The following is a 26,593-nucleotide window of genomic DNA, read 5'->3' as shown; positions in this document are numbered from 1 at the left end:
AATAAAGTACAATTTTAAAGAACAGTTAAAAAAATAAATAAATAAATTTCCTTGTCACTTTTGTGGCAATCATAGGTCAAGGCCACAGCTTTTTTTTGTATATGTAGAATCATCTCTATCATTTTTTCTTTTTCTCTCCCCCACCTCCCTTTTTAAGATAACCAGGAGGTTAGAAATTCTGGTAATCTAATATTTTTCACAAATTGTTTTTCAGAAAATGGAAATTGTTCTCATTAATTGAATAGGAATGATGAAGCATGCCAATGAATGTCTCTCAAAATCCATGAACTTCAGATCAAATTCAGGGGGTTAATAGGGTATTACCTTCCTCATATTTATTTTCTCTCTCTAGGCTCCAATGACTCTATGTGTCTAGCTGATGCAACAGCAGTGGAAATGTAAACTTATTAGTATTTATTTAAGAGATACTAACTCGATAACAATCAACAGTCATCACTTTAGTCAAAAAATTCATCTGTGTCTATAAATATGTTTAACTCACACAATAGAAACTTTAGTTCAAGAAGTAAACCAGGCTAATCTTAAGAGGAAAGAGTAACATAACACATAATTGTTGAAATTGTCAACAGCTTCATGAGTAGTGTTTATGTATCATGTATCAAGCTAGGTGATTTATACTCATCCTCTCTCACCATATTCGTAGCAACACAATGAATTCCATATTACTATTTCTGTTTTACAGGTGATAAAACTAAATCTATTGCAATAAAATAATATATTCAAGGTCACCCAGCTAGAACATGACAGAAATGAGAAACAAGATTTAATAAATCTTCACTGACTAAATTGTATACACTGAGAAGAAGTTATGTCTACAAAGATTAGGTAAAATAAATCAAGCATAGAAAAATATCACATGTCCTCACTTACATCCAGAGGTTGAAAAAGTTCATCTCACTGAAATAGAGTAGGACAGCGGTTGACAGAGGCTAAGCTGGGGGAAGTACAGGAGAAATGGAGAGAAAGTGGCCAAGGAGTGAATCTGAATAGGAGATTAATTTCTAATATTCTAATATTCTACCTAATATTGGAAGGGTATATGTGGGTATCAACAATTGTGTGTTTCAAACTGGTAGTAAGATTTTGAGTGTTCCCAACACACGTACACACACATACACACACAAATAATAAATATTTGAAGCTTAGGACATATCAATGATTTTGATCTACATTGTACTTTGGATCCTGAATGTCTGTTAAAGTCCTATGTGTTAAATAAAGGATTGGTACCCTGGATGTTGCTTTTGGAAGGTAGTAAACTTCTAGTGGGAGGTCTTTAAATCATTAGGTGTGTGCTTTCAAAGAGAACTATGAGGCCCCATCTACTGCTTCCTTTCTTTTGCTTCCTGGTGATGGGGTGAGCAGTTTTGCTTCCCCAGGCATTCTGGCCTTCATGTACTGCTTCACTACAGCCCCAGGATTAATAAAGCCAGGTAAGCATGAACTGATAGCTACAAAGCTGCAAAGCAAAATAGACTTTTTCTATTTGTAAATTGATTATCTCATGTTTTTGTGACCATGACCAATCAATTCTAAATTTTTCTGTCTATCAACTCTAGGGCATTCATTCTGACATTTTTGTCAAGATCTCACTTGACAATTAATAAACAATTTTATCCAGGTATTATTAGACTCATTCTTTATTAGTTCTTAGCCATTCATGTTTCCATAAATAATCCAGTGTTATGTTTTTCCAACAGATCTATTGACATAAAATTTTCTTTAGCTTATTATTACTATAAATTTTATCCACTGTTATCTAAATTAGCCACAATTATCATTGGCATTAATGTAATTGCTTTTAACCTTTATTAACTACTACTATCATCCTTGTGATCAACAGCTTTAGAAACCTACCACCTCATCAAAAATAAGTTAAGAAGTCCTACATATGCAGTACATATAATAAAATCTGTTACAAAAATTTATAGTCATAAATTCATGTCTTTATTTGCATCCCAATATTGGGAACATAAATACGGGTGTTGACTTCCATTCACTTTTATGTACAATAGTAGTTAAGATGATAATGTCACTAAATGTCACCAAGGCATCTATTTAGAGAGCCTTTAACTGCACCTTAAAATTTATATATCCTTAACATATAAAGGTGGAAAAATAATTCATTCTGAAAGTATCAGAGAATATAAGGTAATTATAAAGGTTTCCATTTATATGACATAAAAACTCAATTACAGCATATGATGTAGTAATATGAAATCTCACATATGGTTTTATATTTTACCAACTACATTTACATCAGAAAATCTATACTAACATTTTAAAAATAAATTAGCACATGCCAATACTTAAAAAGTAGGAATTAATAGAAAATGAACATTAAAATTTTCTTATAAAAGGGAGCAAAGTGTTTTATATACAGCAGTAGGTGTTCATAACAGGAAAAGACACAAATCATCTCTCAAAAGCTAAATTTGTCTCGAGCTAATTATTATTCAAGGCAATGAATTTTCCCTGGTAACATGTCACAAAGGGACTAAGAAAGGGAAATTCTAATGATAGCTCACCCATTTAGCCTAAGATTTTAATTCAGAAATCTGAAGTTTATGCACAGTAGACTGATTATTGCACTAAAGTTTAATTCTAGAAGCATTTCAAAGTGAAAGAAATGCTATATATTTAAATAACACAAAGCATGACTCAGTATACACAGAAGTTAAGAAACAGTTACAGTATCATGCTTTTCTAGAATAAAACAATTAATTTTTCCACAATAAAGCATGAAAACAAAAGCATTTACAATTCCTCAATATGTCCAACATTGAAAATTGACAGCAAATTGATGACTTAGAGTTTACTTTGATGAAAATTGGAACCAAATCTGGGATAAACACAAAGTATTAGTAAGTTTGAATTTATAGCAATTAATTTACCAAATATCATTGATCATTGATTGTCAGATGTATATGCCTTTATAGGTAGTTGGTTAACAGGAAAAATGAAAACTGGACATGTACTAATTTTTTAAAAATCAGTATTTATCCAAAAAATGAATATATCCTTCTTATCAATAAAGCTAAATATTTCAATTATGGCAAGGTTCATACGTTCATAAAGTTCACTAACTCTTTGGCTAACAAAGTGGTCTGAAGTAACATGAAAACCTAAGCATGTTGGAAAGTATAACCAATATTTCAATTTAAACAAACTTGTATTTTCAGTCATCACTAATTTAGTATTAAGAATACTAATTATATATACAGAGCCAATCTAAATGCCAAAGTTCCTTACTGGCTAATGACTTTGTGATGGCTTCTTAGAGGAGAAGGGAGGAAAGGAAATTTAAACAAAGAAACAAGCTGTGTTATGCACATGTACCAGGCTCCCCATGATGATTGATTCTGAAGTCCAGGTAATGCACACATGTACTCTTCTTTCTCTCTTTGGTTGGGAGGTGAATGAGCTTGCTCTACCACACACTTTCACTACCATGTGCTGCTTTATCAGAGGCCCAGAGCAGCAGAACCTGTGGATCATGGAGCTAAAATAAACCTTTCCTCTTTATTGGTTGATTATCTCAGTTATTTAGTATAATGACAGGAAGTTGACCAAATCATCAAATGTCTTAGAGTACAAAGTAAACAGAGTCTGAGATGAAGTGATGTGTGCAGAATGCTCACTGAGAATATGCTAGGGAATTGCCCTACCGGGGAGGGAAGAAGGCAAGACTGAGCAGAGAAAGAAACACTGCAATGTGGGAATAAGTGAAGACTCAGTCCATCCCAACGGAAGCCCTGAAAGTTTACTAGTTTTGAATGTTGCTCTGAATAGAAATGGGAACAGGTTTATACCAACCAGATACTGGCTATATATCATCAGCTGGGAAGGGACATAAGCTAAGGGAGACAATTCCCTACAAGGAGAGCTATGACCAATGAAAGCTGAAATTGTGCACTGTCAGCAGCCAATATTCTCAGCGACAGGGGGATGGTGGACAATAGAAGGATCGTAACATTGACCACACCACCCCCATCTAAATAGGATTACCTAGGTATCTGGTGCTGGATTGACTCTGTAAAGGCAGGCAAGTTTTTTTCTTAATGAATCAGGTGGTAGATATTTTAGCTTTATGGACTATAGGTTATAGTTATTAAACCCTGACCTTGTAGCAAAAATTAATCAGAGACAATATATAAATGAATGACATAAATATGCTATAGTAAAATCGTGTCTCAGAAAAGAAGTGGCAGACTCGTGGGCCACAGTTCACTGACCACTTCATAGTGATAAAAATGCAGCTTCAGAAATGAAAGAAAATGTGTTTAGTAGGAGAAGTTCATATGAAATCTCGTAGAGAAAAAGATCAGTCAAATGAATATATTAACTTTATGAAGAAACATAATGACAGTATCAATATGTCACATTCACAGATTGATTTTCATGTGTTAGACATAACATGTAGTACTTTTATATATATATTGGTCATTGTGTATCATGCATGCATTTTTATTTCTTTCAGTATTTTCTTGGGTTCTGCACAAAATAAATTTATCCTTTCCTACTCTTACATAAGTCTTACATAATCTCAGATAAACATTTTAGAATGAGAATAAGATCTGTCAAGAGATTTTACATGACTTCTAAGGTTGGATTTATAATGGCATATCATAGAAATAACTAAATGTCAGCAATTAAGCTTTTCATACTAACAGTTGTCATAGTAGATCTGAGCTTGGCTTCATTATTTTTCTGAGAGTTAAGAAGCTTTAAGGAAATTTAAACAAAGAAATTGATATTGTTCCCCACAATTTTAGTACCCTTACTCAGGAAGCTCATGAAGTTAGTCTGCTCATTTAAAAAAATCTTTAGAACTGGAGGAACAGAAGTAAATTTTAAAAATTAAATTTATTAAATGATCCTTAGGATTTAATCTCACTAGTCTTTGGCAAACAGAAGTGGATGCCTGACATCTTAACAGACTCTACAGAAAGAAACAATTCCTTCCAAAGTAGATGAAACAGAAACACGGAGAGGAAAGACGTTGAAAACAGACACGAGATTTATATGTTTTTCATCCTTTATTAAAACACATTCACTCTGGCCAGCACAAAGGTTCTTTATATTGGATAAAGTGGTGACTTTTCCTTGCTTCAAAGGGATCAGTCATTTGTTAATATTCTGTAGTGTGCATAATAAGAAAATAATAATTAAAAACTATAGGTAGCTTAGTCTCTCCTTGAGAAGAAAATGTTCACTAAATCCTTGATAATCCACAGAAAACAGTACTATTATTGATCCCAGTTAGAGAAGCTGAGGCTCAGAGGTGGTAAATTATTTGCTTGAGATCTCAGATCTCTAACTTCAGAGTCCATGATCTTAGGTAAAGTGTACTCCTCCTTCTCCCAGTGATCCCATTCATTTATGTGGAGTCCTTTAAATTTGATGGGATAAGGCCAAGGAGTGTGGGATAAGGTCAAACTATGCAGTAGCATTCAGCTTCTGTGGACTCCAATAATATGCTGAGCTTTTCATGGAAGAAAATAGAAAGATATTTCACTACTAATTTCACTTGTTTCAGGGTTCTACCCATCAATCTACATTACTTTATTTAGAAGCCTGGAGATGAGTTTGCAAGAGAAATTTGGAAAAAAAAAATACAGTGGAGATGGTGCTTTTCCCTATTCCTAATGTCCCTGGACAGTAAAAAAAAAAATTAATTTAAGAAAGTATCTGAGAGTAAAAATTAAATCAGTGGTGTGACTATAATGTCTTTTAACATGACTTCTCAAATATTTAGGTCATGGCTAATGACCATGACAATTACACAAGAGATTTCTAAAAATCTTAAAAGTATAATCTCAATGAAAGCCTAATCCAAAAATAGCAGTCAATATATATGTAGGGAGAGAAGTATGCTTTTAAAATAATTGTTTGCTTCCTTTTGAAATGGAGTATGTTAAATTTGATACATAGAAAAAGCAAAAGAAAAAAGTGATTAACAGCATTGTACCAGGAAAAGAATTATAAGTGTGTGTTAAAAGAGACAGATATGGTCCAATTATAAAAAAAAAAAGACTTCTGGTTCCCCAACTTTCATCTAGCGGAAGCAGTTTAGGAAGCTGTTCATCTTCTAACACAACATTTTCCTATTTTATGGTGAAATAGGAAGATATATTCAGCCAAGGACAGAGTACAGAACTACAAGCCATGAAAAAGCTACAGGCTATTGACAGCAACGCACCTGGAAACTGTTTCTGCGAAGCAGTCGAGTACAGTAGAGTGGGAAGCAGCTTTCAAGAAAAAGTAATAGCCTTGTCCACCTTACTTGTTCTAACTAGTGCTTAGTGCTTAAACCAGTGCTCAAACTAGTACTCTCCAAACTAGGCACAACTGCCAACATTTCTTCCTGTGAGTTTCAGAACTGTTGTGGAGTGGTGACAGTTATACGTCTCTCTTGCTCTTCCATCTTTGAAGTGGATGTCTCTCCTGAAGTCTTCCAATATCTACAGCATCATGGTACGTAGTGTAGAGTAGAAGATAATGTTTCCTTTTGTGTCTTGAGATTATGGAAAAAAGGTGTCACATCTGAGCCATAATCAGACATAAGGCAAATCACAGAATCATAGATGTTAACCTTAAGTTTATTTTAGATAAGACTTTTTGCATCCTGGGTGAAGATATGTGGAAGGGATATGAATATTTATGACAGAATATTTGTGGTAGAATAAAATGTTGACCATATTTTTTTTCTTATTTTCCCACTCACACCTCTGCAGTGTGACTTTCTAGATTCATGAAGAGATAAAGGCTATTTCTCAAACCTGGCTTGGTATTGTAACATGTTAGTAATGTGTATTAAGCAAAACCTTAAGGAATGTTTGTACTTGAGGGTTGCTCTCTTTTCCTGCATTTGTGAATGTGAAACTATTAGCATGAATAGAAGCCCGGGTTGTCACTCTAGTAGACAATTGTCATGTAGTCGAGCCCGGTCCCCCTATAGTTGCTATCTTCTCTGAGAAGTTACCTTACCTTTGGAAGGTAGAATGGAGCATACATCATTTATTATCTAATGGCTTTCACTTGCATGTAACTTTGCCACAGAAATCAGCAGTTCTATGCTGCTCTTCTCTTGCCATGACTCACAGACTCAGACAAGCACTCCCTGGAGCAAAGGCAGTCATAAAATAACTTCGACAACAACATATGCAAGTATCCCACTTTCTCAAAGAAATAAAGCACATCCCTCACCAACTTTAAGCATGTTTTGATTCCTCTATGCATTAGACCTTTTTCTTATTATGGCACTGGATCAGAATCTGTAAGGAGAAGCCTAGTATTATCTACTTGGCCCCTCATGGATTCTAATGGTGAAGATGAGACTGTAATTCCCTCTTCTACTTATGCCTTTAAGACATTTGCTTTCATCCCTACAAGGACACAGGAAGACATTGAAGATTTATACATGTGACATTTGCATCTATCTGATTAAAAAATAATATTCATTGCTGTACAATGGCATAAGTCCAAACAGGGTTTATTCTATACACATAACAGAACTTTAAGCTATCTCTTTATAGAAATCATGAAAAGCAAATCTGGAATTCTGATTCTCAAAAAGCAAGTCTTTACACCAAAATCTCTTCTGTAATCATTCTGAGCAATCATTAAGCTGTTCAGTTTTTTGTTTTGTTTTGGTTTGGTTGTTTTCCCTACCCAGCACAGTATTCCTATCCAACAGCACCACTACCCTTATCTGTGGTTACAACGACAAACATTATACAATCACTTCTCCAGTGCTGCAAGACTGCAGTAAAGGTGCTTGGAGTTAAAATGTTCAGATCGCAAGAAGACAATGAGAAAGGCAGGTAAATAAAGGGATGTGATCCACCATTGACTGTGAAGCATTATAGTCCAATGGAAGACAGATATATGAGATATAGTTGGTGTAGCTGAATGGAAGCAGATATATCATTTGGAGGTAGTTACTTGTCTGTGTGTGTCCTGCTGATCCTTAGCACCTATAATGATGTCTAACACGATAACAAACAAACTGAAAGAGAAAAGATTGTTCTCATGATTTGTGCTAGACCTTGGTCTTATCTTGATTAGCCGTCACCTGTGTCCTTAGAACAGAAACCTAATTGCATATTTTTTCACATCAATGGCAGATATTCAACAAAATGGCAAGTACAGCAACACATCAGAAATATTCAATGATGTAATAGTTAACATTGTATTGCAGTTTCTTAGACTTCCTAGAAATTAGTTGTATCCCAGGTAAGTAAACAAGAAAGGATAGGGGATATTTCCCATAATCTTATCATTCGGGGCACCCCTAAAGGAAACCCACGTTAAAGACCCACTGCTTTGAATATAGGAAATTCTCAGGTAATTGCAGGGGCTTTGAGTGCTCAGACCCTTTGTCTGGCTGCCTCCTGCTTTGCTGGCACTCCTGGCTGGCTGGCTGTGCTGATAGTGCAAGTCAAGGGATTATTAGATTGACCACATGCCCTCTGCTTTTGTTTCTTTGTTTTTGTTTTGTTTTGGGACAGAGATAGGAAAGTTGACTGGGGCCCCAGAGATCCATGAAAATAAAAAAAGGCAGAAAGGAAGGAGGAGGGGAGAGAAATCTGCAGTGATAAGTGATTTCTCTTGTGAAAGTCATGAGGGAATGTAAGAGTTTGATTCTGGCAGAAGCGAACTGGCAACGTGGTTCAAGAATTAACCCACAGAGATGCCAGGATAACGTCTCCTGAGACATGTCTCTAAATTACATCAAAAACTTCTATGAAGGATGTGTAAGTATTATCCAAAACATCAATTGCAGGAGTTTGGGCCACGTCTTTTAACCTTGTTTGCATGACTGTTGTTGAACAATTTCCTCTACATTTATCATGAATAATGTAAATAACAACCACGTACTTCAAAATATTTTGAATTTAAAACTTTGAACAGAAAAATTCAGAAAGTACTTACAGTTGTTCATGTTTTAAAGTAGCTCACTCTCTCAATTCCCTAATTAAAGAGTAGGAAAAAAAGCTGTAGTGACAACTAAATAAACATCATTTGGTTGTTAAGATTGTGTGTACTGAGTTTAATACTGGATTTGTCATTTCATTTACCAAAAGAAGTAGTGTATATTGTAATATTCTCATGATTTTCTTTCAAAAGGACTACAGGGAAAGAGGGTATGAGTTGAATTTAAAACTGTTTAAATATATATTTGACTGGTAATATGTCCCTATTTGAATGTTCCATTTCATATTTTAAGAGGGAAGGGGTGTAGCAAGTCTTACATGCATGGTTTGTATTTGATTTGATGATCTCTCACCGTCTATTTTGCTTTAAAACTTTTGAATCTTAAATTTATTAAATGTGATCATGAGAACAACCTTTAAAATGTCCACTCTTCTAGTTTGTTTTCAATTGCCCTCTTTTATTTCTTCCTTCTAAAATCTTAACAGCTTAAACCACCAACCGTGATTGGTCAATTCCACACCCTCTTCTTTGGGTCTGTCCGGATGTTCTTCCTTGGAGTACTAGGCTTTGCAGTTTATGGGAATGAGGCTTTGCATTTTAGCTGTGATCCAGACAAAAGAGAGATCAATCTCTTCTGTTACAATCAGTTCAGGCCAATCACACCACAGGTAAGTTTTTCTGTTTCCCTATAAACACTGACTCTACACAGATACACATTTTTTCTAAGTGTAAAATAATGACATAAAGAGATGCACTTTAACAGACATTGTTTTGAGAACTATACTACTTTTTCTTTAATTGGTTGTGTAATTCAGAAAAATTAATTGGAGTTGGTCAGGACTTTCTTTCAAATCCAAAATTCTATTATCTACTGATGTTACAATCATACTTCAGATGTGCATTTAAGATAAAGAGATTAGGTAGCTACATAATTTAAGCAATTCCTTATCAGTGATTGATAGGCAATGATAGCAAAATATAACCATATTTTCTTTTTTTAATTTTTTATAATCACATTTTCACAATTACTATGTGTTTAAATTTTAAATATGTTAGTGAGGTATGTTAAATATTATTATACTCATTATATTTTTTATTGTTTTAAGACTTTTACAAAACTTGGAATTCTTTTTAGTTTTTCTTGAGTCAGTGAATTTTTAGTGTATTTTAGGTTACATTCTGACTCAGATTTTTTTATATACTTTAGGTATTCTGGGCATTACAACTAGTGATTGTCCTTGTTCCTGGAGCTATATTCCATCTTTATGCTGCATGTAAAAGCATCAATCAAGAATGCATCCTTCAAAAGCCCATCTACACTGTAATTTACATTCTCTCAGTCTTGTTAAGAATTAGTCTAGAAGTGATAGCATTTTGGCTTCAGATTCACCTCTTTGGTTTCCAAGTAAAAGCTCTTTACTTGTGTGATGCTGCTTCTCTTGGGAAAAAAATGACTATTATAAGATGCATGGTTCCAGAACACTTTGAAAAGACCATTTTTCTTATTGCAATGTATACATTTACTGTAATTACAATGGTATTGTGTATTGGTGAGGTTTTTGAGATTGTATTTAGAAGACTATGTTTTCTAGTTAGGCAATGACAAAGGCTGATTACCCACTGTCATGCTAGAGTTATTGATATTTTTATTTAGTTTTATCTTAGTGGAGTACCTCAATTTCAAATACAAATGTCTGTTCCTTAAACTTCAGGGTGTCTGAAATTTATATCTACTATAAAATAAAATGCTAAGTTCTAAGACGAGAATTTCAGACAAACATTTCACTTTATTTTAATTTTTATTGCTTATTTTATCTTACAGTATACACAGAACTAAAGTTAACTCATTTTTAAATAGGACCTTTAAAAACTTCAGTTATATACATCTAAACTGATCACAGAATTGTTTGGACAGAGAAAGAAAAGTTTTTTCAGGGATGCTAATTTACATGCTCAATGTCACATAGCCACTAGAATCCAAATCTTTCTGTTTTCCTTCCCATTGAACCATGTAGTTTTGCTTTTGAGGATGTAATTATTTTTGCATTTGTGGAAAATATAACTTATTCAAGCCCCAAAATTATCAATTAATTATTAAAGAGAAATTCTATAGTTTGACCACTAACCTGAAAAGTTAGAACAATTACATTTTAATATTATATTGCTTTTTGAAATTTTTAATATTAAATGATATGGAAATATAATTATAATAAATATAAAATGTTATAGATAATATTGTATATGGTTTCCTTGTTTCTTATTGTACTCATAGATATCCAGTAACAATAACTGTGATATTCAAGATTACTGAAATGGAAAATTATGTTTATGTTACATTAACTTCCTTAATAGCTATGAAATTATTTCAAAGGCAATTTTGTATCAATTCATTGCACTTCTATGTGCCTGCTTTACCAACAATCATCTTCATTTTATATCCTGTAAAATCTTTATGTATTACACATTATACTTTATATTAGGAAAACAGTTATAGTCAGCCAAATGCTGAGGTTTTAAATTTTTTATTAAGTATTAACCAGTGTACGTTTGATATCATTCTGAGTTGGGATTTTTAAATTAGTTGAGCTTCTTCAACATAAAAGCACAAGAAATATCTTTCTTTCATTCAGCATAGCAACTGAATACCTATTACATAACATGCACTACATTAAGAGTTCATGTAAAGAGATAATTAAAGTTTAGTGTCTATATTGGATCACATTCTACTGAGTGGACCAGTGGCAGCCAAAGGTGTGAGGACTGGAAGAATAACACTTTCTAAAAAGAAAGAATATTTCACTGCTTAATTTAGAAAGAATATTATTATTATTTAGAAAGAATATTCACTGCTTAATTTAGAAACATTGACCCTTAGTATTGATAAACAGTAACAATATTCAATCTTTTAATTATTATATTTAAATTATATCTGGGTAATATATTCCTTCATTGTTTGCATCCAAAGTGGACTGCCTCCACCAACCCTCCCTCAAACTGAAATTTTTTTTCTTCATAAGTTGAGTCTTTTTTTTTTTTGCAGCTTTTCAAGGTTGGTAATTATTAAATGCATGTCATACAATGTATCTCTTACCTTGCTGGATGCTAGATAGTTTTCTACTCAGAGCATTCTTATATTTTGTTCTGCAACATAATCTATGTTACTTGGAAACAGATAAACTTTGTTAGATGATAAAAGAATGGTATGTACTAAAGGAGTTATTTTCCCTTTCTGAATATCATATCAGATTCCCTATGGTGATAGAGTATGTTATCCTTCCACTACTCTCAAAACCTTGAGTTACATCCTTATGCTCGTTAGATCACGGTTATACATAAACTGCTGTGTCTGCGTTAAGCAGGCACACAGTGTACAAGGACAGAAGTGAGGAGCAAAAGGATATTCTGGTTTGCTTTTCAGGACTTTCCCCAGGGAAGGTCATTTTTTCAAATAACTCACAACAAACTTCTGTTTAACATCACTGTCCATTCATACACAAACACTTTATTCTTGATTCATTCTTTAGAGATGAGCATTGTCAAACTATGCTTCTTTTTAAAGAGATTTTCCATTCTAGTTGTTGGCAATAGCAACTATTGTCAGTCTTGTGTGAATATTGGGTTTTGTTCCTTTTAATCCTTTCAAGTATTTCTTTTTATGGAAATATGTTTAAAGATGTTACACTGATTAGTACTCAGCTGAAAGCCCTCTGCAGATCTCTTGAGCTCTCCTGTTTTGCTGCTCTCCCCTTGACGACAGCACATCCTTTGAATTCTTCTTTGCTGCCCTGGTCTCCCTCACCAAATGACAAGATAAGTGGATGACATTTCTAAGCCAAGAAAGGAACCCTGTGTATTTCTGGTGCTGTTAGGAAAACAGAACTGTTGTAGTTTGAGTGTAACTGCCAGAATTCATGGGTTGGAACTGAATCTCCGCTGCAACAGTACTGAAAGGTGAAATCTATTAAGAGGTGACAAGACAAGGTCATTAGGAATGTGAATTGATTGATGTTATCCTGGGAGCAGGTTCTGTACCAGGACAGCGAGATTTTTATAAGTTAGTCTGGCCCTCTCTTGATGATTCTCTCTCTCTCTGTCATGGTAGACCTCCATAAAAAGGTCTCCACCAGACGCAGAACTTTGACATGTGACCCCTTCAGCCTGCAGAATGATAATAAATAAATTTATCTTCTCTATAAATTATGAGTCTGTTGAATTTTCTTATAGTAACACAAAATGGACTATGACAAGTACATATTGTTTATTCAAAGAGAGAGTGAAGGTGAGAATTTAATTAGACAATCTTTTTAATTTCTTACTAATCTACTACTTCATTTTATTATTATGTCAGGATTGTTATCACATAGCTATATTGTTCTGAATAATAAATTTTACACACAAAATTCAGATTCAAATATAAAAACTAACTTTTCTGACCAAAATGCAAATCAGTAAAAATTAAGAAGAATGTTTTACTTAAATTGGACAGGTATTTGAATATTTGAAAAGGTATTTAAAATTGTTGATAAAGAGTTCTTATATCAAATAAGTAATATAGACTGAGATTTTCTAGACTATATATAAATAAGTGATAATGAGAATATTACAAGTTAAAATCCATGATGTGTAACCATGCAGAGGAGGGAAAACTGACATTTGAAAATACATCTGTCTTAGTCACTTTCCCATTTTTGAACAAAATGCATGACATTCACAAGTTAAAGGAGGAGAGACTCATTCTGCCTCATATTTTCAGTCCCTCACAAGCTGCAAAACAGAAACAGAATGTAAGAGGGGAATGGCAAAGGAAAAAGTGCTCAACCCATGGCAACCAGGAAGTAGAGAGTAAAGGGAGGCTCTAGGGAGGCAGATATAACTTTCCAGGTCTCATGCCCAGTGATCACCCCTCTTCAGACCAAGTCCTACTTCCTAACAGCACATTCAGCTATTAACTCATCAGTGGATTTATCTACTGATGGGTATAGCACACCAATGATCAATCACATTCCAAAAGTTCTACCTTTGAACATGAAGCTTTTGAGGGACATTATGAATCTAAGCCATAACATTCTCCCCATACCCCAAGACTCATATCCATTGCTTTACCTAAAATGCATTTAGTCCATCTCTAAGAGTTGCTGATGTTTCAATAGTTCTAGCATGTGTTAAAAGTCCAAGTTTAAAGACTCTTCTGAAACAAATTCTTAGCTGTGAGCCCCTGTGAAAAATCAAAAAGAAAGCTAAATACTTTCAGTGTACAGCACCACAAGGTAAACATTCCTGTTCCACAAGATAAGAATGGAGGGAAGGACAGGAATGAGATCAAAGCAAGACTTAGCCCAACAGGACAAACATGAAATCCCATATTTTATGTTTAACACCAGGGGTAAATTACAGTGAGTTGTGAGTTCCAAAGTGCTTGTGCACCACCACCCTGATGGCTTCACCAGTTGTGGCCTACATGACTTCTCAACTGGGGGAATTCCACTCACTATCTGCCACCTTCTTCCACAGATGTTCTATATTCCTGGCATCTAATTCTTGGGCTCTCCATTGCACTTTTGGTTTCACTACCACAGCTTTTCACACTATCCTTTCAGAGCCACACTGCCAGACCTGCCAAACCTTCCTCTGAAATCTGGGTGAAAGCTTCCCTGAACCTTCAACTCTTGTATTCTGCATGCCTATAAAACCAGCACCATGTGGATGATGCCAATGGTCTGCTACCAGTTTAAACAGTAGCTGGACCCCATTAGATCATGGCTGTAGAGGTCTCTGTGTGCCTGGATGCTGGCCACTGTGAAACAAATCCCAGGGAACCAATTCCCTAGGTCAATGTTGGAAAACATTTTAGAACTTTCAGTGATACAGACAGCCCAATGCAGCAAGGTGCCATAGATTTGCTACCACTGTGAACAGATCTAAAATGTTTTCCAACACTGACCTAGGTAAACTTTCTCCAGCAGAGAGTCCAGGAGACCCTTCTCAATAGATAGCTTTATAGTTCTGCACCCTTGAGTCTGCAAAGGTTGTGGTCTTGCTGATTCTCAAGAAGTCTTCAAAGCATTTTTTCTATTATCCTGACCAAAGTGCTTGACTTCTTTCTGATGCTAATCCTTTCAGTGCCCATGTTCTCCAAAGCCCCAACTTTGCAAATACTACCTTTCTAATAAAACTACAATCTCTTCACATCCACTTTTTCCTCCTGATTTTCACAGAGCCTGGCTTATAGTGTTCACATTTCCATCAGCATTCTGGTCTTCAGATCTCTAATGAGAATCTCCCATCTTCTTCTGCTTACTCTGCTTACACTATTCTGAGGCTTTTCCAGCTGATAGCTTCAAAATGTTCCAAATTCCTCTCCCAAAAACTTCCAAAGTCTAAGTCATATGGGCAGGTACAGTCATACTAGTGTCCTTACTATTCTGGTGCTAAAATCTGTCTTAGTCACTTTCTTATTTCAGAGACAAAATACTTGCCATCTACAACTTAAAGAAGGAGAAGCATGCTTTGCCCCATGTTTTCAGTCCTTGATTGGCTGGCAACAAAGCAGAAACAGGATGGTAGAGGGCCATAACACAAAAAAAAAAATGCTCAATTCGTGGCAGCCAGGAAGTGGAGAGCAAAGAGAAGAGCCAGGGATGGGGATACACCTTCCAGGTCTCACGTCCCGTAACTTCCTTCTTGTAAATAGGCCCTACCTCCTAACAGTACATTCAGCTATGAATTCATCTGTGTATTAATCTACTGACTAATACAGTACCTGCATGATCTAATAACATTCCATTTCTAAATACATGACACTTTTGGGAGATATTATAAGTGTAAACCATAATAACATCTATTATGAATTAAAAAAATAAAGGTAACTCAAAAGCAAACATAAGAAATTCAAAATAAAGCTAAGAACAAAGATAAATTAATAAGGACATAGGCATATAGAATAGATAAATCTAAAAAGGCTACAGAAAATACTAACAAGAAAAATATAAACCTTTAGCAAATCAAATCAAGTATAGAAACACATGACTAAGTTTCATAGCACTATATGGAAGATTAAGCATTATCAGTTGAGATACAATGTGATAATTTAAAGACGAGGAAGAGGGTACTATAAACTACAAAGCAACCAATAAGACAAGCAACAAAATTTTCTTTAACAACAAAATCAAAAGGACTCATAAAATATTCAATTAACCCCAAAGATTGCAAAAAGAGAATGAGAAGAAAAACAGAGGAGACAAATAAAAAACAATATCAAAATTAGACTTAAACTCAAACATAAGTATAGCTACAGTAAACAAGAAATATTTTTTAGCACTCAAAGGAAAAACAGAGATTATCTGAATGTATGTTTTAAAGGTCTAGACCAAATCATTTTTATTTGTATGTAAATCAAGTATGTAATAAAGAAAATATGACAATACTCTTCTATAAAAAGTAAAACAAAATTTCATAACAAAATAATCAGAGCATAAAAATGGTTAACATACTATGTATCATAACTAGTAGTACTCCAGATTCTTACTCTGTATGATAGCATTAATGTTATTGATGTAAATAAAGTTGTGGAATATGTTCACAGTCTACAGAAAGAAGATGGTCCTTTGCTGGAGATATTTGGGGCCCCACTCAGCAGCTGGTCTAACTGGAGTTAATGGCCCAGCATGCTCTCTGGTAGTTATAGTAGCATACATGAGCACTGGAACAGAGGGGGCCAATCTAAAACATTCGGGCTGAACACAGTGCAGGCCAGAGAGACCAGCTGCTTCATGGGGTGTGAAAATCTACTTTTGTAGAATAGGGAGAAATTGATACAAGGTTCTGTTTTTGTGCAGTGGCTACTTTGGCTCTTTTGGGGAAGTTTGATGATATTAATGTGGAAAAGACAATTTTTGAATTTGCCTTATCCTGTATGAACTTTGATGGTGGATTTGGTGGCAGACCAGATTTTGAATCTCATGCTGGACAGGATTCCTGGTTATTACTAGCCAGTTACATCAAGTAAATTCTGATTTACTTGGTTGGTGGCTTTGTGAAAGACAGTTACCCTCAGGCAGACTCAATGGAAGAACAGAGAAGTTGCCGGATGCATGCTATTCATGGTGGGGTTTACCATCCCTAAAGATAACTGGAAGGCTTCATTGGATTGACAGAAACTGCGTAGTTTTATTTTAGCATGTCAAGATGAAGAAGCTGGAGGTTTTGCAGACAGGCCAGGAGATATGGTGGACCCTTTTCATACATTATTTGGCATTGCTGGATTGTCACTTCTGGGAGAAGAACAAATTAAACCTGTTAGTCCTGTTTTTTGCATGCCTAAAGAAGTGCTTCAGGATGAATGTTCACCCTGAACTAGTGAGCTAGATTTGTTGACTGACAGAGAGAAGAATGTGTAGTAGTTTTTGCCATCTCAACATTTCTGTATTTGAAGTGCTTATTCAACCTAAAAATGTCTACTGTTGATATTTTGACTATCGTGTTAAATTAATCCTAATAAATTATAAAATTATACATATTGTAAAATAAAGAACTGTATTATAAAAAATAATAATTAATAGTACCATGAAACAAATATGTTGAAATACAATGAAAAAATATGTTGAGTATCTCATATAAGAAAAACCATGTGATATTTCAGCTTGCATGTCTAATTTATTTCACTTAGCCAACAGAGTGAAGAGACAATTTACAGAATGGGAAATTTATTTTCCAGTAATTCACTGGACAGAGAGCTAACATCTAGAATATGTACAGAACACAAAAATATTAGACCTCCCCAAAATAAAAGACACAATCAAAAATGGGCAACTGAAATGAATAAACACACTTCTCAAAAAAAGTAGAAATGGCCAATAAACACATGAAAAAATGTTCAACTTTGCTGGCCATTAAAGAAATCAAATTAAAGTTACACTGAGATATCATCATACCTCAGAAAGAATGGCCATCTTCAAAAATAAAATAATACCAATTGCTGGCAAGGACGTGGGCAAAAATGAACTCTTCTTCATTGTTGGTGGGAATGTAAACTAGTACAACCCACTATGGAAATCACTGTGGAGAATCCTCAAAAAATTTAAAATAGAAATTGATTTGATCTAGATATTCCTCTTCTAGGTATCTTCCCATATGGGTTAAAGTCATCATACTACAGGGATACATGCAAATCCATGTTATTGCCGCACAGTGTATAATAGGTAGATCTTAGAAACAGCATATATGTCCATCAACAAATGAATGGACAAAGAAAATGTCATATACATGCACAATGGAGCACTATTCTGTCATAAAGAAATATAACCCCAAAGCATTCATAGGTAAATGAATACAACTTGAGAACATAATGTTAGATCAAATTATTAACAAGAACCCCACCTTACATATTTTCAAATAGCTAAATATTTAATATGTAAAACATTTGAATTTGTAGATAATAAAAGATGAAAAGTACATATCATGAAAAACTAAGAATCTTAGAACAAAACTGGCTATATTAATATGAAAAATCACAAGTAGACTTCAGGGTAAACAACAGTGAGAGACTTTAAAAAGATATTTGAATGATTGAAGTGTAATTGCCTCGGGGAGTGTTGTTGTCAGTGTTTACAAAGGAATAGATTTAATACAGGACACATAATTTATAGGATTATTTTATAATAATCACCCAAGGAGTCAAATGCAGAAAAGTACCAGAGATCCATCCACACATTAGAGACCCAAAGAATCCAGCGAGGACATGGACCCCACAGCAACGTACTGCAAGAGTCCAGCTGAAGACCTAGAACACATGACAGTGTTCTCCATGAGTCCAGTGGGAGGCCTAGAGACCACAACAATGTCTCATGTAAGTCTGTATACAAGGGAAGGCCCGAAGGCCAGTGGTGGAAATTATAAAGTCTGTGCCAGGGGGATGAAGTATCTGTGCCAGCAGGCTAAGGGATCTGCACTGAAGCCAGGAAGCAATGCTCAAGGTAAGGACCAGAGCTCCCCTGAAAAAAACCACAGCCATGTTCAGTGGTCTCCTCTCATGATAACACATGACTTCATATCAAGAAAACCAGCATGACAGGCTTCTCCAGGAGAATCAACAGCAGGCCATCTCCCCTCCAGTTCTCTTTTTATGCTGTTAGCAATAATCCTCAGGTGGGCCTTCCACATCCAGCACCATGCTGATTCAGTTCATCTGGGTGTTACAAGGTGGCTGTTAGTTAATCCACTGCAGGAAGTTTAGCGGTCACAACACGTCTGCCAACAGTTATTGAGCGCCAGAATACATGAAGTAAAAATAGATTGAAAAAAGAAATGAATCAAATTACGGTTAAACATTCCAATCCTTCTTCTCAGTAGCTATTTGACAAAATAAGCAAAAAGGAAGCATTAGCAGTAAGTAATTTGAACTAATTTATATTTATAGAACACTCCACCCAAATGGCAGAAGAATGAACATTCTTTGCAGGTGTTATATGGAACATTCACCAAAAAGACCATTTGCTTTCAAGAGTATTTGATTTCTTTAAGAAACTCTCAAGGACTGAATTCATATAGAATGTATTTACTGATTACAATGGAATTAAGCTAGAAACCAATAAAATATCAAGAATATTCCAAAATATTTGAAAAATTAATGAGACACTTTATTAATTTATGAATCAAAAGAAAATTACAATGGAAATTAAGAAGTATTTTAATTAGCAATAAGTATCAATAATTGTGCCTCAGGTAAACCTCACTGGCTATGACATACTGCCGCTCTGCAGAAAAGTATTTTAAATAGATTGTTAATACAAACAATTCATCAAAACTCTTAACAAGCATTAAGACAGTTTGGGAAGAATATTGAAAAAAAATCTTTGTATTATGTTTAGAAAAACATATAAAATTATTTGGTTTTCCTATCTTAAGAAATAGCAAAATAATAATTTAAATGTAAATTAAATAGACCCCTGGACATGGTGGCATATGCCTGTTATCTCAGTACTCTGGGAGATTGAGGCAGGAGACTGAAAGTTCAAGCCCAATATGGTCAATGTAGCAACCTAGCAAGATTCTGTTTTAAAATAAAAATTTGAAAAACTAGTAGGGATATAGCTCAGCACTAGGCTCTAGGTTCAATTCCCAGTCAAATAAACAAGCAAAAATATAAATCAATAAATAGGACTAGAATACAAAACAATGATAACAAATCAAATGTATTTTTTAAAGTGTGATTTTAGTAAAACTACTGTGTTTTCATTTAGACTGAGATACTAATGAGAAAATTAAAAATTATCCATATAATAAATGAAAAAGGGGATATCATGCCTGGACATTAAAATAATTCTAAATATAATTGAACATGTTGTGCCAATGAGTTTGATACTGTCTTGGTTACTTTTCTGTCACTGCTGAGACAAAAAATATTTAGGGAGGGAAGGTTTTTTTTGGTTCCGGTTTTTTGGGGGTTTCGTTCCTTCTTGGGTTGGTTCCCAGGGCGGGTTGGCCCTTGGCGGAGGGCACCGTTTCTTGGCGTTGGGCCCCGGCAAAGTTACCAGGACCAAAGGGGGGGGGGCCCCGGCAGGCGGCTTTTTTCCTTCCTTTTTCTTTTTTGCGACTTCCCGGCCCGGGGCGGTTGCCCCCCTTTTTCTTCCAGGGTTTTCCTTCCCACCTTTCCCTTCACTTTTAATTCCTTCCTTGGTTATTCCGTTGTTGATTTTCCCTTGCCCTTGTTTCGTTGCCTTCCAAAATTTCCATCTATGAGTGCATGAGACTTTGGAGGGACATCTAGATAAAAACCATAACAATGCCCATAGTTTGAAGCCTTAGTCATTGTTACTATGAATAACTTCAAAGTGATTTATAAACTTAATTTCAGTATAATCCCAGCAAATTGTTGGAGAAATTGGGAAGCTATTCCTAAAATGTATATGGAAATACAAAAGACCTAGAGTAGCAAACATCATTTTTAGAAAATCAAAAGAAAATAGGATTTATACTACATTTCATACATACTCTTACGATTTCTTTAAACGTAAATTAATCAAAATAGTATGGAGCTGGCACAAGGACAGGCATACTGGACAAGGACAACCAAGAGGCCAGAAAGAATTCTGCCCATAAAGAGCTTATTATTTTTAGCATTCTATATAGTTCACAGGTCATGAAACAAGTAAATATCCATGTTTAAAATATAAACTGCAACTCTTTTAATTTCAATTCGCCCAGCCATCAATAAATAGACCTGTACAAGTCTTCAGGGTCTCTTATTGTTCTTCCAACGGAATTTTTCAGGAAGAATTATCTCTGTTTCAGGGGATGCTGTACTAACAGGATGTGAGTGTCGTGATCCTGAGACAAATTTGTACCATGTATGTGATATCCAAAAAAAAAAAAAAAAAATAGCTACTAATATTTATTATTCTGATTAAACTGACTGATTTCCTGTCATTTACTAATAAATTAGTTCTGGCCAAACTGGAATAGAAAGTTACTTTGAGATGAACACATATACACACAGAATCCAGGGTATGGTGCAAAACTTTTTAACTTCTATGAAAACACCTGTTAGTTATAGTTTCTCTCCCTTTCCTTCTCCGTATGGCTACCCCACCCTCTATTTTGCTATGCATCTTTGCACAGCCCTCATTGCCATGGTTCCAGCTTCATTCTGAACAATGATATAAGATCCTTCAGAAAATAGTCTGAGTTAGATGGAAGAGACCTTAGGTCTTTCTTCATAATAAAACATAATAATTTCACTGTAAAACAACACAAACCAACTCCACTGTCAATATTTACTTTGTTTTACAGCATAATTTCAATGTACCGTTATGCTAACAATGTCTGCACTTCTCTCCATCATGTCAGTTATCTTCTCATGAAAAAGTACAGCACTTAGAAAGAAGGAAGGAGGTATTGGTAGATGGAGTAAAATCCTTTTCTAACCATTTCACCTACTTGTTTACACCCCCACCCCCATCCCTAACTCCAAATATATGCACATGAGAAAAAGACAGGCAACCTCTAGTCCTGAAGTTAGAAATGAGTGAATAACAGAAATGTGCAGCCTTCACCACAAAGAGGAACAAATTCTTTTCCAGACACAGAATGATGGAGTGGAAAAAAAAATACAAGAATAGGTACATATCACAGTCAAGTAGTAATGATTAGATCCGCAGGCTCTGAAACCATTTTAATGGCACTCATCCTTGCCCACTATCATCTTGTGTAAGTTACCTAAACTCTGAGTTCTATTTCTCTCATCTGTAAAACAATAACATTTTCATGGGTTGTAGTGGACATTAAATGAATCAGTACATTCAGTACTGATGTGTACAATCAGTACACATCAGTACCACATGTGCTGTGGTACACAGCACATGTGTGATACACAGTACATGCTCAGCTAATGCTATCTAGATATTACCTTGAGCTGTGACAGAGGCAAGGTGAAAGAATTCATAGCTAGTGGCCTTAATCTCAATGGCAAGAAGTGTACTTGTTGAGGAGACAACTGGAAAGGAAAGCCTCACTTGAAGAGAGTGGGTAAAGCTGGTCTTCAACCTTGGATGTACCGCTAAAATTTTATGAGACCCTTTGAAAAATACTGATATTTAGGGTCCAACCCAAAACAAATCAGAATTGCTAGGGATAGGACCTGAACACGATGCTTTTTAAAAGCCTCCAAGTAAATCTTTATGGACAACCACAGTTGAGAACCATGAGGTAACAGAAAAATAATAAATAACATGTTATTGGATGGAAAGAAGAAATGTACAGTAACCCAGTCTGCTTTTCTTTAGTTTCTCTACCATTCTAGCAATTTAGGAGTGAAAAGTGAGGATAGTGAGCATGAAAGATAAAGCAAGCATCCCTTCTCAAGTGGTAGTGAATGTGTTTCTGAGGTGTGGGGAAAATACAGAACTTAATTTTGTACTGGGTAAAAAGCCAGACCAAGGATAAGATGATTGACTGTAAACAAGTATAGTCAAAGGATGTACAATGGCATACAGTAAAGACATAGAGTGAGATTTTTGTGTGTGGAGAATGGGTGTGTTAAGAAAATAGTAATGCAGTGAGAAACCGGAGTGCTTAAGATTTGGGTTCTTGGATATAATGGGATTTCAGTGCAAAGTACCTCTAAGATAAAGCCTCAGAATTGGGACTGAGATAAAATAAAGGTGAAGGTTATTAGAAGCAGTAGGTAAAATGTAAAGTCCAAATGGATGACATTTTGTGATACAGATTAGTTGAAATCATTAATCCTAGAAGGCAAAGCTAAAGCATAGTATGAAATTATATGAGTCAGGAGCATTGAATAAAGTCTTCAATCCTCTGTCTTTACGTTAAATAATGAAAGTGTAAATAAGTTGCAAATTGTTAATCATTGTCCACTAATAAGCAATCTATACACTGTTCATTTACTAAAATAAACACTAGTCACATCAGAGCAAACATTAAATTTTCTTTAAGCTTCATATGTTTAGTATTTGAATTAGAAAAATTCTGGTTATTTTAGCTAATGTGTCAGCATAGACACTTTTAATTTAAAATTCAACACACAATTTCTCTGCTCATGTAAGAATTAAAGTTTCTAAAATCGAAAGGGACACGAAGTGATAAATCCTGAATGATACCAAAAACTAGTCAGTAAACATTACTTTTTTGCCTTTCCCTTTTTCTCTTTCCTTTTGCCACAAGGCAGAATATTTGTTTTTAAAAAGAAAACAAAACAAAACACTCTTCTTCCTCCTACCAGCAGAGAGCGATGGTGCCATATGCAACACCATCGCCCAAGGCGGTCGGCACTTTCTGGGTAGTAACAAGTATGAGAAAAGCACATTGGAAGATTGTCCCTAGTGGGCATCCGTACTCGCCTTGACTCTGAGCAGGAACCAAAGGGGCGGGATTTACCCTGAGCGCTGCAGCGCCGAGTGGCCCAAACGGAAGCGGAAGTGTCTGTAGGAGTGAATAGGAAGTGGTGATTCCTATGGTGGAGATGGCCGCGCTGGCTCAGCTGCCCCCGCTGCCCCCTCAGTTTAAGAGCATTCAGCATCATCTGAGGACGGCTCAGGAGCATGACAAGCGGGACCCTGTGGTGGCCTATTACTGTGAGTCTTTACGAGTCGCCCGCCCTTCCTCACCCGTTTGTTCTCCCGGGTCCTCACACCACCCTAGGCTCCTGGGGCTTGCCCCGCCCCCCCGGCTTTAGCTCTGAGGTTTGACCTCTGGTCCCCGGGAACGCCTGGGTCCCAACCCTCAGGGAGCCAGACTTAAGTCCTTATTAGAAGGCAAAACCCCGAAACACCAGTGCACCGTCTCGCGTTTTGTCTTTAAATGCCCAGAGCTCACTGCACGGGCTTCTGACTGTGGAACACACTCCCCCAAGAGTTTCTTGTGTTTGTATACCTAAGAGCCTTCTGTTTCTACAAATAACCCGGATAGTCTAGTACTGTAATTGACCTGGAAGTAAAACGAAACTGACTGCTTCAAAGATAGTAGTGATGTGGATAAAAGGAAGGTAGACTTGTTTGAAAACATGATTATGTGTAGGTTAATTATAACAGCATGCAGGATCATTCCAAAAGTCGTCAATAGTTAAATGGATAGTGTCTCCTACTAAGCAGTTGAATCTAACCTTTCCTTCTTTTGCATCCAGACTGCTTTTTCTCATCAAGGGTAATTTTTCTTCTTTTAATAATAGCTGGAGTTGAGAAGTTTGACAGCAGTATTTCCGCCTTGATTGCTGCACATATAATGTAGAGCTGATTGAAGACAGGTTACCCTTATTCAGACTTTGCTTTGTAGTCGTTTAGGGGAGCGATGCTGGTGATTTCTACGTAAACTTTATTTTTATACTTACTCAGTCTTTGCTGTAGATGATACTATCAGCCTTTTGAGGGGGATTTTTTGAATCCAGATGCTTCGTATATATAATGTGTTCTGTTGTACACATAATGATGTCAGCTAACATGTGGTCATTGTCATCCATGCCATACTCCACATATACTCCATTTCTCAAGTATGCAAGAATTTCTGCCTTTTTCCACAACTGCCAATCTCCTCATGACTTAAGGTCTAATTCATTTGTCACTCTTTATGCTCTGTGCTTTTCCTAATAGCATTATTTCTATTCATTCTTCAGTTTCCTCATTAAGCACCATTAATTCAGCACATATTTACTGAGCTCTTACCTTGTGCCAAATAGTATTGTACTTATAGTTCCTATATTCCTAGACCTTACATACAATGGAAGCAGGGGGATTAAACCGTAAAGTGTGTGTGTGTGTGTGTGTGTGTGTGTGTGTGTGTGTGTTATAGAATATTGGAAGGTGATGAAGAAAATACGGCAGGAAAAGGGAATTAGGAGAATCAGGAGGGTAATAGGAATGAGGAGGTTATTTTCAGTTTTAAAGTGGTCTGAAAACATTTTGCCAAGTTGACATTTGAACAAAGGGAGTGAAAGGGAAGTCTTCATGTGCATTCAGGAAAGAGTATTCTTTATGGAGGGAATAAAAGTTTAAAGTTGTGAGGCTGCTTGAAGGAGGAACAAGGACATAATTGTGAGTGGAGTAGATAAAGCCAGTGAGAAAGTGATATAAGAATGAAAGAGTAATCTCTCATAATAGGTAGAGTATCTAGTTCCCCTCTACAGCTAACCCCTTTTAATGGCCTGTGTGTTATGTACATTTGTCACTGGCCTTGGACCCTTTGTGTCCTTTGTCATTATTGCCCCTCTTGCTATTTCTTTCTAACCTTGTCCCAGTTTACTGTAACTAAAAAATCTTTTGCAAGTTTTTGAAAGGAAAAACAGAAGCTCTCTCCATGACTTTCCTCTACAATTACAGCCCTGTTTGCCCAGCCTCATAGAAAAGCTTGAGTTAGTCATCTGCACTTGCTTTTACAGCCTTACCTTGTAGAGCCTCTCAGCCCATTGCAGTCTGGCTTGTGCCATTATTTCACTGAAACTGGTCTCCGCAGGATATGAACAAACATTGTACTGCAAAGTCCAACTGGCACTTAATAAATTTTTTGGTATGAAACATATGTAAGAACATGCATGCGTAATGTACATGCAGAATTTAAGACATAAGTGAACACTAATGTACTGACCACATTTGATATTATTCTCTTAATTGTTGCCGGTCTGGTGGATGTAAAAGGGTCTCATTGGAATGATATTTGCAATTCTCCGAGTCTTAGTGAGGTTCAATATCTTTTCATATGTTGATTAACCATTGTGATTCTCTATTAAAATGCCTTTTTTATTGCTTTTTCCCACTTTCCTATTGTACTGTTTGTCCCTTCTTCATAATGTAGATAACTTATCCTTTGTTTTATGCTTTACAGTTACTTTTTTTTCCAGTTCAAGGTTTGATTTTAACTCTTTGAAGACTTTATTCAGAAGTGCTCAATTTTACCTGTAACCACTGTAGCCAGTTTATCAATCTCTTCCTTTATGATTTACATTCTCATTTTCTAGGTCTTGATTTCTTTTTGTGTACTTTTTAGGGACTTTGATTTCCTCACTCTGTAGATATCTTTCATCAGTTCTGGAAGATTACTATTATCTCTTCAAATAACGCAGCTTCTTTGTTTTTCCTATTCTGTTGTGCAATTTTGATTAGATGTTTTATATGTGTTCCCTTTAACTTAC

General features: G+C 35.5%; 2 protein-coding genes and 1 pseudogene across 3 annotated transcripts in view; all 3 read left to right on the top strand.

The window, feature by feature from the left end:
- The first annotated feature begins 8,741 nt into the window (after nt 1–8,741).
- Nucleotides 8,742–10,564, top strand: LOC102010731 (gap junction epsilon-1 protein). Its single transcript, XM_005389256.1, has 3 exons — nt 8,742–8,780; nt 9,447–9,629; nt 10,169–10,564. Exons 1-3 carry the CDS (start codon nt 8,742–8,744, stop codon nt 10,562–10,564), a joined length of 618 nt encoding a protein of 205 aa, XP_005389313.1.
- A 2,630-nt stretch (nt 10,565–13,194) lies between these two features.
- Nucleotides 13,195–17,325, top strand: LOC102006494 (annotated as a pseudogene).
- Nucleotides 17,326–23,889: 6,564 nt separating this feature from the next.
- The window catches only part of Vta1 (vesicle (multivesicular body) trafficking 1), a 55,096-nt gene continuing 52,392 nt past the window's right edge, over nt 23,890–26,593 (top strand). For both annotated transcript variants that reach the window (XM_005389255.2, XM_013516679.1), the window contains exon 1: nt 23,890–24,047. In XM_005389255.2, the coding sequence (XP_005389312.1) occupies nt 23,927–24,047 (121 nt within the window). In that variant the 5' untranslated portion in view covers nt 23,890–23,926. The remainder of the gene's footprint in view (nt 24,048–26,593) is intronic.

This window comes from Chinchilla lanigera, unplaced genomic scaffold (assembly GCF_000276665.1).
Source record: "Chinchilla lanigera isolate Chin_1 unplaced genomic scaffold, ChiLan1.0 scaffold00035, whole genome shotgun sequence".
NCBI lineage: Eukaryota > Metazoa > Chordata > Mammalia > Rodentia > Chinchillidae > Chinchilla > Chinchilla lanigera.
This window is presented reverse-complemented; position numbering and strand designations above follow the sequence as displayed.

What these genes read in the sequence shown, in the direction of transcription:
- LOC102010731 (XM_005389256.1), top strand. Translation starts at nt 8,742, where the DNA reads ATGTCTCTAAATTACATCAAAAACTTCTATGAAGGATGT. An exon ending in AAAACTTCTATGAAGGATGT is followed by an intron (nt 8,781 to 9,446) that starts GTAAGTATTATC and finishes AAATCTTAACAG; the next exon opens with CTTAAACCACCAACCGTGAT. An exon ending in TCAGGCCAATCACACCACAG is followed by an intron (nt 9,630 to 10,168) that starts GTAAGTTTTTCT and finishes TATATACTTTAG; the next exon opens with GTATTCTGGGCATTACAACT.